The sequence below is a fragment of the Mytilus edulis genome, chromosome 9, assembly GCF_963676685.1.
Source record: "Mytilus edulis chromosome 9, xbMytEdul2.2, whole genome shotgun sequence".
Lineage (NCBI taxonomy): Eukaryota > Metazoa > Mollusca > Bivalvia > Mytilida > Mytilidae > Mytilus > Mytilus edulis.
Genome location: NC_092352.1, coordinates 32,050,826 through 32,066,034, shown reverse-complemented (window position 1 = coordinate 32,066,034; position 15,209 = coordinate 32,050,826). Strand labels below are relative to the sequence as shown.

General features: G+C 30.2%; 1 protein-coding gene across 2 annotated transcripts in view; it reads left to right on the top strand.

Annotated features, from left to right (window-relative positions):
• The window catches only part of LOC139488163 (AP2-associated protein kinase 1-like), a 39,415-nt gene extending 24,506 nt beyond the window's left edge, over positions 1–14,909 (top strand). The window contains exons 13-17 of one of the 2 annotated variants that reach the window (XM_071273586.1): positions 322–414; positions 1,000–1,133; positions 3,073–3,162; positions 5,062–5,130; positions 11,381–14,909. In XM_071273586.1, coding sequence (XP_071129687.1) covers positions 322–414; positions 1,000–1,133; positions 3,073–3,162; positions 5,062–5,130; positions 11,381–13,071 — 2,077 coding nt within the window. In that variant the 3' untranslated portion in view covers positions 13,072–14,909. The remainder of the gene's footprint in view (positions 1–321; positions 415–999; positions 1,134–3,072; positions 3,163–5,061; positions 5,131–11,380) is intronic. The other variant, XM_071273587.1, reaches the window with a different exon arrangement.
• The last annotated feature ends 300 nt before the right edge of the window (positions 14,910–15,209 follow it).

The window sequence follows — 15,209 nt, the reverse complement described above, 5'->3', positions numbered from 1 at the left end:
TTGGAATTGGATAGTAACTTGAATTGAAAAACAAATTCTAATATAAAATTAGAAAATTGAATTAGAACTTTTAAAAAGAAATCATATAAAGAGAAATATATTATTTGTTTCTGACAAAACTTGTTACATGTTGTTTTAAAGATAATATCTTCATCAAGTATCTGTATTAAGTCAACTGCATTGTAAAATTCTTACTCTATTTTATAGTTCATTGCTTGTGATACTATTGTATACTTGTATGGCATAGCTTCTTTTTATATATATATATATATCTTTATTTCATTGCTTGTAATATTACTTCAATTCCATTTTGTATTTCAGAGCTTATCATGCCACATCGAATCTTCTCAATGCTCCTTCCTCTCAAACCAAGTCTAAATCAGCTACTACAACTCCTACTCATTCACCTCCTAGGTATGTAGCTTATTATCCGCTTGTTATATTACCTTTATGTCGCTATCATGAATATATCCTAAATGCAGTTATGTCTACAATTTTTCATAACGACAAAACATTTTGGTGTAGGCTACAAGAGTTATTAGGTATATTTATGGAATTTATGGTACATTAATAGTGCATATTTATTTAGATTGTTTTATAACCTGAATAATTTTTGGATTCCAAAATCAAAGTTATATATGCATGTGTATAGAAATAACAACATGTTTCTGTACATGCATATAACTTTGTAATTCTCAGGAAGGATATGAATGTTATCGATTGTTTATTAAGACACTACAAGAATGTGCTTCGTGTGCAGTTCGAATGTCGCTGAGGTTAAAATCACAAATTTTCTTTTCCAAGATCGACGAATAGAATGGAATAAAATTTTAACTGTAATATAATGAAAGAAAGAAAACTTTTGTAAGGATATAGACTTAAAAGACTTCAGAGCTTCATGATAAAATATATTACAATTATTGAGACATTGGAAAATAAAATTAAGTTTAAATGTCAACATTATAATTTTTATGCATCTTTTGAATCCACTTATTTCAGGTCCCCTAATTTGACAAGAGCATTATCTGCAGATGTAGCTGATTGGAATCCTTTCGATGATAATTTTGGTCCTGATACAGAGGAGGAAATATTTGGGAAAGAATTTGATAAATTACGTAGAGGATCTAATAGTAGTAAGTTTTGATGAAGAACAAATATGCTGTAAAGATTCTTAATGATTGAGAACACACATATAATTTTGTCTGTTTTTTAGTCCAAGAGGGGGTTTACATCTCTCTATCCTATTTGCCTGTATTCTTATGTCCCAAACTAGCAGAGGGGGCTTTTAGTTTTACCCTTGTCCGTCTGTATGTAGGTAAGTACGTCCCAAAATCACTTTCCGATTACTAACTTTAGTTTTCCACAACCAAATGTTATGTAACATATATAACGTAACGGTACCCATATTGCAACAAGTACCCAAATTGCACCTTTTTAGCGAAATCTTACAAGATTTCCTAGAGACTAAACAATTTGTATTTTTATAATTTGATACTATGCACATCTTTCAACATAGGTAAAAACATTTAGATATGCACAAATTGTTCATAATATTTATCAACAGATGAAGTGTTTACTGAAAAAGCAAAATCTGCTGAAACGTCACCATACGACGTCATCAAAACGTCATCTTTTTAAAATGAGCAAATACAATATGTTACAAGTGTCCTTTTCTTAAAAAATGAAGAGTATCATGGACTTACATCCAATTGTTCAAAATATTTGAAAAAATTAAACAAGAGCTCTGTTATTATACTTTTGACGATGGGGATTTAAGCATGGATGCAATTTGGGTACTCCTCATTTCAGAATCATTGATGGTTTGAAGGTCAGTTTAGACCAATTTTTCTATGATTCCATATGGATTCAAAATTAAATTGGTGAAACCATATAATGAATAATGATACATCTACAAAAAAAACATATAATGAAAACTTTTGTCTGAAGTATAAGTAAACGTAGGTTAAAAAACTGTCAAAATAGGTGCAATTTGGGTACCCTGACGTTACACAATGCTTATTACCACAAAACCAGAGTTCACGAAAATGGTCGGTCCTGTCGGTCCTATCGGTCAAAATGAGGCTCGGACCAGTATTTTGAAAGCTAGTGCCGGTCCTGATGACCGATGTAAAAACGGCCGTTGTAGTTCCTTTTTTATCGGTAATTAGTTGTACCGCAACTAATTCCAATATGTGTTTACATCGGTCTTCAGATGTACCTGCTGCTAATTTCCGGTACTGGTTTCCTGTTATAAACAAACTGAAACCTATGGACACCAAAGTGCCGATCTACACGTGGCCTGCTAAATTTGTTCTTGGCAAACAATCGGCGATTGAAATCTTAGATGGAGATAACAAATACTGAGAAAATGATTCAGTTGATGAAATAGATAGAGAAATGACTTTAATTAAGAACAATCAGAAGATCAGAACTCGTACTTCATTATTAATTTGTCCGTGGCTGTGAAAAATAAAACTAATAATAATAAAAGATAATTTTGGATAAAATATGTTATTATTTTTATTTTAGGATCAAATTGACAGATTTTTTAGGACTGGCTAAAATTTTGTAGGACTGACAAATAATCTTGCTTTGTCGGTCCCATGACCGACGGGTCAAACAAAGTTTTCGCGAACTCTGCAAAACACAAATCAAGTTTGAATTTTGGTGGTATCACTTTTACCATTCTAGAGTTATGCCCCTTTACAAATAGAAAAATTGCTGAATTTGTTTCTAATCTAGAACTTTAGTTAGCCTCAACAAGATGTTATGAAACATTTACACAACGATTATTACAATAAAACACAGATCTAGTTTGAATCTAGGTTGTGTCACTTTTATTCTGCTTGAGTCATATCCCTTTATAAGGTTTTATGCAAGGGGGCATCATCTGTGTCCCATTGACACATTCCCCATCTATTTATTTTATAAAAACATTTCTGTCGTATTATTTTACATGTATGTGTTGTTTTGTAGGTATATCCAATGTGAAGAGTAGAGAAGATTTAGTGATGTCTGGCTCTGACTCGTCAGATCCTTTTACTAATGTCCCATTTATTACTTGTTTTGTAGGTATATCCAATGTGAAGAGTAGAGAAGATTTAGTGATGTCTGGCTCTGATTCGTCAGATCCTTTTACTAATGTCCCATTTAAAAAACCTGGTAAGTGTCAGCATGATTTATAAATTTCTACCTACAGCAATAAGCTTAAGAATGAAAAAGGAAACAAAATCAAGGCATGCAAATATTGTCTTGGAATTTCTGCCACATTTTTCTCAGTAAAACACTAGTTATATAAGATTTTTATATTAATGGTCATTCTGTTTAGAGTCAATAATTAAACATGAAGAAAAATTTGAAATTTTTTGTTTTATTTGATTACTAAAAAAATAATACATTAATCTATTAGGAGAAGCTGAGGTTTGAAAACTTATATGTTATTTTATTTTGTTCAAAATGTGGTTTTATCCAAATTTTAATAAATAAAATCAAAATTTGGTTAAGCTTAACAAAAATGTACATTAAGTGATGCTTATGTTTATACAACAGAGCTTTATGTCTTACAATTATTTATGCTTCTTGGACATTACTAAACACATTTATGCTTTTCGGCAGCAATGATAGAGAAAGCATTAACATGTCCTTAAACAGTGGGACAAAAATCAATGCAAATTATCAACAGGTTCTTGTCAGCTGGTCAACATTCGTTTATTTCACTATAGTCCTACAGCTTTTTTAAATTTGCAAAGTCTTAAAAGGATCAATATGGGTTAGTGTCATTAAATGGTTGTACTTGTTCCTGTCTAAATCTTTCCTAAAAAAATTTAAGCTCAGAAAATTATTTTCTTAACACAGGTAGTCAGTTTTAACTAAATTTGGCCGAAAGGATATATCTTAAATCAAACTGCCAACAAATCGAGGAGCCTAAGATATGCTGTTAAAGCGACATATTAAAAATAAGATTTATTTTTCTTTATCTGAAACAGCAAATATTTTTATGTTCATATAAGAAGTATAGAAAATGACAAATGTTTGCCTGCTGACAAGATATTGTAAACAAGATGGCTTTAAATGTGAAACTGACATGATTAAGGTTTATATAGGGTAAAGATTACATGTAATACAATCAAACCCGTAATGTCACTGGCTTGATAGCTATATTTTCAAGGGCACATCTCGAAGTTTGATTGTACAAATAACATAGTGCAGTGAGTTGGATTATTTTTTAGATCCTATCCACATCCATTGATTTAACATCTTTTCAAAGTACAAATTATGTGTGTGTGTATAACCATACTTGTCAAGAAAAGTATTTTATTGATATTACACAAGTTGTTCATTGTGTGTTAATTTACCTGTTCTAAAAAGATGCTCCACTACACAAAAATTATAGTGTTACATTGCTTAAAACAATGTGTTGCTTAATTTGAAGTTTGTATTACAAATTAAAAGCAATCTTTGCCCTTCTCCGCTCACAAGCAATTATATTTTGTGTTGTGTTGTATCATTATAAAAGTTATATAAACTGAGCTAGCTTTTTAAAGTTTCTATGCTGATTTTTAAATGCTTGTAGTATTTCAAATTATAACAATATCTGCTTATAAAATATGTTAGAACAATATTTGCTTTAAAATATAATATGTAATGAATACTTCTTTACTGTGTCATAAGCCATTTTCCTCTGTTTGGAATTTGTCAGTACATTGTATGTTAAGCTTTTAAGTGATATCCAATTTTTAGCAACCATGTAATACTAGTATTTTTTTTTTCGTTAATGCTTGTAATTTTTATTGACATTTTTAGCTGTAATATCTGTTTGCTACTAACTCTTTCGTCTGTGCTGATGCTATGCTATTTATTGCAAAAATGTGTGTTTTTTTCTTTTGTAAATGATATGTAGCATTACCTATTTTAATAACTACATACTGTAGAAAGCATGTTTTATGAATACAATTATAATATATCTAGAAAGGCATGTTATTTAACAGTATTGATAAGCATGACTGATTTGTAGTTTGCATGTGTTCCGCATGACTGAATATGGAATGTTGTCCCTTGCAGGTGAGAAAGGTCCTGACAGGAAGCAGCATGGTCGTAGAAGCAATAACAGCTCAAATTCTGATTATGGAGGTAAATTTCAACGATGATTTACATTAGTTTTACTTGACCAATGTTTTATACATAACCTATTGTAGATACCAGAAGCAGACGACGTTACTCGTTAAATTGGAAACCCAGTAACATCTGTAAAGCAGCTATATGGGAAGAAGTTTGAATTGTTATTACCTCAGGTTTTGAACATTCCGTTGTGTTGTGTTCTCAGTGACTTGTTTTTATTCATTTCTTGTATCATGGAGAAACCCATGGCTTTGATAAGTTTATTTGGTGCGGCAAATTTTGTCTCAGCCTACCTAGTATTATAGTTATTGCATTAATATATGTGTATATATATTTTAAGAATCATTGTATCATATTTATCATGCTTTTAAATGCAGCTTTAAAGGTTTCATAAACAGGAATTAGAATATGTACTTTTAGTTAAAGATTTTTTGCTGAATTCTTATTTTTATTTCTTGGCATGGCATAATATTATAAACTAGTAGTACAGATGAATATTATCATTCATGAACTTTTTAACTTTTAAAATAATTTTCATCAAGGTTTTGATAGTAATTCATAGTTTTACGAAATAAACTTGGTCAAAGATCAGAGTAATATAAAATAAGTCTGGATTGCCAAAATGTTTTAATGCTTTACTTTAAGCCAATAAAAGCTTATATTAATGCATATTGCAGATGTTATTCATATAATCAATTTCTTTGCTTTTAATCTCAATGGCTTCACAATTTGCATATAAATAAAGATAAGAAATGATAAAATATAAGATTTGTCTTGCATGGAAAGAACATTTCATAATATGTCATGAGCCTTGCTTTTTTTTTGCATCAATGGTCCAATTTGTGATTAGGAAAGATTAACATAAATCATTTAAGATAGTTCAATGATATTTTGTATGTTGTATCAACATTAGCTCATCACATTTCCTTGGATATTCATTAGTTTTGTCATCGGTTATTTTCATAAAAGTTCATGCATATAACACAGGGTTTATGTCTGTTTTAATTAACTAATATAAAAGTTTTAACAAGAACCAATATGACAGAAATATTAAGGGTACACATGTTTTAGCATTAGTACATTTCATTTCCATGAAGATTGTTAAAAATAACAATCTCCTTTCCATCATGGTCTGTCAACTGAATTTTTTGCATTGTTTACCAGCTCAAGTTGTTTGAAGAATGCCTTTGATATAATGCCAGTGTTATTAAAAGCTGATATTGAAACTATGGTTATTTAAATTACTGTTGATACTAAATATTTGAAAAATTGTTGAATTGTTGTACAAAAGAATAAAATATTGCACCAAATATTTTCATGATGAAACCATTCAGATATTACTGTGTAAGAAAATATTAGTCCATAATTGTTTTGATGGTGTTCTGCTTTGTTGAACGATTATTACTAAAGCATGTTGCTTTCTATTGTATTTTTTATAGCTTTAACCAATTGTTTTACAATGCATTTTATAGTATTATGTGCCAGATAATTATTTACAAATTTGTAAACTATCGTTTATTTTAAAGTTTTTTTATAACTTTTTGAAGTTAGACATGTATTATAAGTTATAAAGCAGATTTTGTTATTTATATTTGGATATGTACAGTAATTTTTACTTGAAACTGCAGTGAAATATTTTTCATGTCAACATTGAGATATATTCTTATTGTGGATTTACCAACATTTATATTAACAAGCTATTCCCCATAAAAAAAATAAAAAGTTTATTCAGTAATATCTAGATAATGAATTGGGGAGTTGATAAAAGAAAATTTTGCAATAATCTATAATTTTACAAAATTTTCCTTTGATCTTTCTGACTGATAACTTTTCTTTCTCAGTCGAGTTGAATGATATGAAAAATCATTGCTAGAAACTAAGGACGCAGATGCCCGTTGTCATAAAATTAACAATGTCATCATAGGTAAAATAGCAATTAACAGATTATTATTAAACATCTCAATCTGATTGCTTTTCTCACTTTGCGTTCCAGCTCAAGCAAGAAAATCAATCTCGTTGAGATGAGCAATGCTAATCTATAAATATAATAATCAGGACTGTTCATTCCTCAAGATTTATTTGTCAAGGAGACATGTACAAAAATTTATATATGAAGTATTTTGTTTACTTTTAATATAATTTAGATACGGGAACTATTCAGTACATCTTTTAATAACTATTCATTTTAGTTTTGAATGTGATAATTGCTAAAGTTGGCATGTTTATGGAATGAATGTGTATTATAGGTAATGTTTTATTTGCATGTATAGTTTATTTTTTAGAATAATTACTGTTATGATATTTGTTGAAAGAATGGTTATTTCAAATAAGTGGTATTAAAACTGTTAGTAATGTAGATTTAAAGACTAATGGAATTGACAGAAAAAAAAGTTTGAATAATGCACCCAAAAAAATATAAAATATATAATGTTGTTGTAACTGTAATGATTAAATTTAAAATTCATTATTGATAATCTAAATTCATTATTGATTTTCTAACATGTCAGTAAAATAGATTTTGACTTCTTGCAGTGTTTATATAGGCATTCAATATCAAGTACCAATATCAGATTTAACAAAAAATGTTATTGTATTGAAAATAGCTTCTAGAAACTTTAACTAGATTTATGTGGCTTGATATTTTTGATATAGACTCACTCATTTATAATATTGCATTTAATGCAAAATTTATTCTAGGTATGTTGGTAGGTCAGTATACAATTTTAGCATAAAATGTTCTAAAATATAATTTGTAAAATGACCTGGAGTGTTCGAGATTTGTATTCACATGGAAAGGCATTATCGAATAAATAATTTTACTTAATTTCAAATCCACAGTAAATTGTATAAAAAATACGACTCCAATCTTGTATCTAATACAAAATAGAAATGAATTGAGTCTATACCAAATTAACATAAGATGTTGGCAGTTTTAAAATAGTTTTAAGTCAAATTTTGTGCAATATTCAATTGTTTTATGCTGTATGATTTGTTGAAATTTTTGTGTTTCTTTAGAAAAGTTTTATTGTGAATATTGAGTACAATAAAATTATTAAACTCTTTTTGTTGACTTTATTTTAGAACTGCCAACATCCTATCATTTTCAATTTGCTTAAATGGATGTGCATCACTAATATTATGTACCTCTGTATATACTGTAAATCCAGAAATTTTTACATCACTTTATTATTGCAAGTTTTTAACTTTTGAAAAAATCTATAAAAAAATATTGCAATTTCAGACAATGCTGCATAAAAAAAATATTATTAATAAATGGGAGTTTTTTATTTATTTTTGGGAAACCTATTCTGTTACATGTTTGCAATAATAATAGCATTGCAAAATTTCTGAATTTAGAGTAGTATAAAAACATAGAAAGGTTAAATGATTATGCACACAGGGTAAGGCTTTTTTAGGTAAAGAATAAGGCTGATAAACTTTTTGTCTTTCCAATGGATCATGTTTCAATATATTTTTGTCATTAACAATTCAGAAACCTCTGCAATAATGTATACCTTTACACCACACAAACATGTTCATTCAGGTATCATGGTATAAAAATCTCTCTAAAAACTTATCTACTTTCTGAATATTGTTAAATGTCACTAGTATGAATACGAACTGGGATAGATATACACCAATATATGAAACTATGCATTAATGTACCTCAAATTTGTGCTATTTTATTCTTCCACTCAATCCCATAACAATGACCCTTGGTCTTCACCAATGCCCTGGTTTATCATGATGATAGTTGCTCAAGTCATATTTTGTTTTGTTTCCATTTATGTTGGTGTTTATAGATGTGGAAAATATGTCAATTAGACAACACAATTACACATAAAACAAAACCAACAAAAGACATCTAAAGGTCAACACACCGCCTTAAACGATAGATTATTGTCTGAACAGTATGTCAAGCTCTTAATATGAGTCTAGTAATTTTGTGAAGAAATACAAAAGAGACAACAAAGATCTGCAATCAAGATTTTTAAAATTCTACAAAATTACAGAAAAAAACACACATCAAGATATGACATGACAGGTACCTGACCAAGAACATGTGGCAGGTTCAATCTAGATTTTGTCTCACCTCTATAGAGTAACAAAGGCAAGACTTGAGCATGCTGTTTTCTGAGGCAGAGTCAGCAAGTTTTTAGTTTGTGATAAGTTCAGCTTAAAGGGAACAACTAGTGATTGGTCAAAGATATTTGGTATGCAGTTGTATAAGTATTGCACATCTCATTTCCATAGAGATATTTGGCCCAGCCTCTCAGTCATTTGTTTGTGATTTGGTATATTTATGGGGAACCAGTTTACCCATGTCTGCCAATTAAGTATTTAACAGGCAATGCCCTTTTTCAAACCAAAATTTTGTATAACCATGCTATGGAACCAGTCTGATTGCTGTTGTTAAAAATCATTCAGAATTGTTAAAACACAGATATAGACGTTTTTCTGAGTACCTAGTTGCAGATTTTATTTGAACCCAAGCTTCACTGTGACTAAGATGAAGAATAGCAATAAAAGTGCTGTTCCTTTGCTTTTTGTGTGTTTTTTGCTGTGCATGTATTGATTTTGTGTCATGGAAGCAATATTCTTTGTATTTCTATCACAAAATTTTAGTGAAGTAATCACAAGTATTCTCCTTCAAAGATGTGTTCAATGTATCTGACATTACAGCCAGATAGTTCATCTATAAATAGAATTTTACAGTCTAAAGAAACAATAGTTTCAAAATGGCATAAATGTGCAAAAGATAGTTCCTTTACTGGTTACACTGGATTTACATCCCAGAAATAGATTGAATTATGATATAGCAGTATGATATGTTTTCCCTTTAAAATTAATTTAACATGTTGAATAGGTACATTGTTCCGCAGATGAGACCGTTCAATGTAATAATATGATGATTATATTGTTTTTAAGAAGACAAATTGCATGGAAAAGGGAACAGATCAGGCGTCTGACACCAAAACAAATCAAATATTATCAGCAACTGTATATACTTGTCTTATTGCTTGTACTACTGATTCTGAGGGTCATAATTTCTCCTTGGACATTTCTCAGGTTTACTTCTGAAGGATCTTCAAATTCATGCTTGACTCTGAGAAGAAGAACAATAATAGAAACACTGATACTTTTCTTGTTGTATGTTTTGTGCTGTGCATGTACTGATTTTGTGTTTTTGATGGATACCTCAAATCCTTTGTTTTTCTATTCATATAAATCATGTAGTGTAAAGGCCACCTTTAACTAGACCAAACAAAGTTTAGCTGGAAAATACTAATGTGCTGCCAATTTTTTCGAGGAGCTGTTTATATGTGTCTTGTTTGACGCATCTTTTAATTTGTTATTAGATTGCATGTTAAGATATTATATGATATTCGTTATCCTATGTGCTGTGTCAGAGATCATCATAGAATACTGGGAAAGGAAAGTCAAACTTTCTGTTAATTTTTGCATTGATTTATGCATACTACATGATTTAATCATCAAGTACCAGTAGATTTGGTCCATGAACACAGTTATCATCCTTTGATTTTTGTTGTCCAGGACTATAGTCCCTAGGGTGGACAGTTTCTGGCCATTTTTTTTTATACCCCTTCAAACTTATTCTTCATGTTTTATGCTTTCAAATAGCAAGTAGGGGATGAAATTACACTGTAAAAAAATAACATTTTATATGTGTGAAATAAATCTTGTATGATATTCACTTCACTGGAGTAATACAAAAATAGGTGTTTCCATTTAATCGTCATTATGTTGTTATATCAAAACAAAGTTAGAACTGGTAGAGGATTTAGTTGCATTTTCTACTAAATTTAATTTACTCAATTACTCAAGAATAAAATTGAGAATGGAAATGGGGAATGTGTCAAAGAGACAACAACCCGACCATAGAGAAGACAACAGCAGAAGGTCACCAACAGGTCTTCAATGCAAAGAGAAATTCCCGCACCCGGAGGCGTCCTTCAGCTGGCCCCTAAACAAATATATATAATAGTTCAGTGATAATGAACGCCATACTAAACTCCAAATTGTACACAAGAAACTAAAATGCATACAATGGAAAAAATATGTGAATAAACAACATTCATGTGCTATGTCTAAAATTGAACTGATTCGTTGTTTGGTCAAAATGCAAAAAAAAATATGAAAATTTCTATCAACAACTTGTTTCTCAGACATCTCTCATTTGTATTTAAATTATATTCTTTATATAGCATCAATATAAAAATAAGTTATTTCATTTTTGTAGATGAAGATGATGATGATGCTCAAGACAATATAAAGAAACAAGATAATATAAAGAAACAAGACAATGGAAAGAAACAAGAGAAAGTAAACCAAGAATCAGAGTCACAAAACTTCTTTGGTGCCTCTTCTTCATTGGTAAAAGCAGCTTTAAGTAGGTCATCAAAATATCAGCAGTTGGTAGATACAGATGAGGAGAAAGACAAGAAACCTCAAGTTACTGAATCTCGCGTCAAATTAGATTCTAGTTCATCTTATGCCGAGGATGATCACCCTGGTGGACAAGGTGAAGGTAAAACAGCAGACTTCCGCTATCAAGAACTTGATGATGAATATGGTAGCCGACCTGTGACTATAAAATCTAATCAGGAAACTGTAAATCGTAAACCGCCAAGTAGGAAAGAGTCTGACACAACTGTTAATGCTACTTCATCTGACCCAATAGTAGGTCATGAATATGGAGTACGACCTTTACTTGATGATGATGAATTAGAGGATGATGAACATGGAGGTAATCACCAAGACAACCAGGATATACGAGACAATAGTACTCCTAGTAGTAGCACAGTGTCACCACTTGCAGGAGGGTTAAGTCCTGCACTTTCACCTACAGTCGATCCATTCGTTTCTGCACCATTCCGACGTAAACCATCAAGGAAAAAACGACCAAGTAGTACTGTTCAAAATAGACCTCACAAACCTGCTCCTGAAACAACAGATATCTTCTCCAAAGCTCCTTTTAAACCGACATTTTTACCCAAAACACAACACTCTATTGGAAGTCCTCTTTTAGATTCTAATAATGCTAGTCCTGATATTGAAGATCCATTTGATAAGGCACCGTTTAGCCCGAAAACTGTATCTGGAACAAATGCTAAACATTTGGTGTCTTCTGTGATGACAACTACATCTCCAATAGAACAAACATTTATTTACAGCAATCCTGTTACCCAGGCATCACCAGAACAGAATTTTATGTACGTCAAGGAACCTCCAGTGAAAACTGATGCTAACTTTGTTCCATTCACTTCATCAGTGCCATTGTCAAGTACTTTTACAAAATCTGACATCTTTGGTTCCGTACCATTTCAATCAATGATGAGCAAACCTTCCACAGCGAAAGAAGATACTAAAAAACAGTCCAAATCTGGTAATTATACCAGTACGCCTGCCAAACCTAATAAATCCAAATCTCAAAATTATCAGCCTCTTTCTGATGATGAGTGTGATTCAGACAATCAAATAGAGACTGCGTATCTACGTAAATGTCAAGATCAGCAAGCTTCATTGATTGTAAATGTGGACAGTGATAAAGAGGACGATGATTATGACGATGAAGATTGTGAATTAAATTCCAGTACAAATTCTAAACATTCCAGGTCAAAGGTTAAAGGTCGTTCAAGTCCAAGGGAAACGGTTGGATTTTCTAACATGAGTTTTAATGATGACGATGATGAAGGTCAATCCCAGCATTCCAATGAACAATCGTCAAACTCACTGCATGTTTCCAGTATACGACATCCTGCATTTACTAAAGAACCAAAATATACTGTTGCTATAGCATCTTCAGAAGCTCTGAAAGTAAATAGCTCTGGTAGTTATGATACATTTACATGGCCAAGGAAACATAAAAAATCCATGGCAACTAATGAACCTTTCAGTTCAAAAAAGAAAATTGATATATTATCAAAATGATACTGTTGTAATGTTAGTTAAGAGTTGAATGTTATTAGAAAATTAAATAATAAAAAGACATTACCAGCGTAGGCAATTTAAATTATAGTTTATTATAAAAATGCTTTTCAAAATTTGGAGCTTAATCATGGGCAATTTTTTTCTATATTTAGGTAAAATCTAACATAGTTTTTCAAGTTTTTAAAGTTAAACCTAAATAATTTGTGAAGAATCTTGGTAGATACATTTGTGTATTAGTTTGACTACGGTATTCTAAACAGCATTATTAATTCAAATTAATCATATTTGATATTTTTTCTGTCAAATATCTTTTTTATAACCAAAAAAGTATTATATTCAAGCAAAGTTTCTTAAAAAATTATAGCAATGTTTCTGATACAAAAAATTCATACATTTAAATAATGGTACATGTATTAGGTAACATATTGGATAAGTGTTACTATTCTATTTATTAAACTTGCAGATTTTGTTTGTTTGAATGAAGATTGTTCTTTGAGATTTCACCAACATTAGTCGCATTTACAATTTGTTTTTCTCTATGCTTATATTCTAATAGACCACAGTATGCCCCTTTCATTACATCACATCCTAAATACTGGTAAGACGTTGATCTCTTTCCTTATAAATTGAGTAATATCTTATTCAGATAAATCATATATATTATAAAGTTGTATAGTTTACCTATGGAAAGTTTTAAAATATTTTTCCTAGAAGTGTAATTTTGAATATATTTAAAACTAGAAACAGTTTATTTCTGGTTTTAGAAACAGAGTAAAATACATTTTACCTTTTATTTATTTATATGACATCTGTTTGTGCTTTTCAGTCAATGGCATTATGATATTACTTGAAATTTATTTTTGGGCATCCAGTTATTTATGTTTTCGATACTCACAGTATGTTTGCAAATGTTTTTTTTTTTTTTTTACTGTTTTCATAATGGTGGTACTATTATTATTTATAGTTATCTAAGGGTACATATTGTTATTTTTTGTTAGGTTAAACTGTTTTAAGAGCACCTGCCTGAAGGCCATCTGAACTATTGCTGTAGTATATAAATAACTACTATAAATAGTTATCAGAAGTTGTCAGAATGGGCTAAATTTCAAATCTTATCATTATTATATTGAATGAAAAAGTTATATACATGTTAAATTTTAAACATACTGATTGAAAGAACAACAGATTACACTCTCCGTCATGTGATCATGTGACATCATTTATAGTAATCTTTTTATTTACTTTAATGATATAGAACAGATTTATAACCTTGATTTTAAGCAGTGCAACATTCCTTTTGATGTATAATCATCATGTTTTGAATAATGAGAGGTGGTAAGCTTAGCACGACATGTGCATTCTTAAATTTTATTTCTTCTCTCTTCCTTAACCATCTCAGCTGTTCAGACTGAGGACCTTTGGTATGAGATAATGTGTTCAATACTCATCTCCTTTTGTCATTGGCTAAAAAACCATTGTTTGTATATCAAAATTTCAATAATAATCATTTTACCCATAGGCCTTTAGTTTCTGAAACGGCGAATTTCCACAACTTGCAAGCACATTGTTTTTTAAAAGAACTTTTTGATTCCAAAACCCTTCATCTCACCAAATGTATCTGAATTTTTTTTTTAAACCCTAACCACTTGCACATTAAAGTATTTAGAAGTGATGAAGGATTGAAATATATTTTATAATTATTCAAGATATAACATGTATGATCTAACAAGTAGAAATCTTGTTTTTGTTGTAATTTATAAACAATTGTTTTGTACAGTTTGTTATTTGGCTAGATAGTCTGTTGTTTATCATCATAAACATTTCAACATTTTATAAAATTATCTTTTATTCTTTGTTATTGTACACAAATATTGGTAAAACTAAGTATGTGGGACGATAAATGAAACAGCAAAACAACATCATTAAAACTAAGACACCAAGATGCAACACAGCGCCATTGAAAAAATATGCCTACATGTTAAAACAACATAAAAAAAATATGCCTAGATGTCATAACAGCACCATAGAAAATATACCATGATGTCAAAACAACACCATAGAAAAAATATTGACTAGATGTCAAAACAACACCATTAGAAAATAAGAAGCCTTTAGGTCAAACACAGTTTTTGAAAATC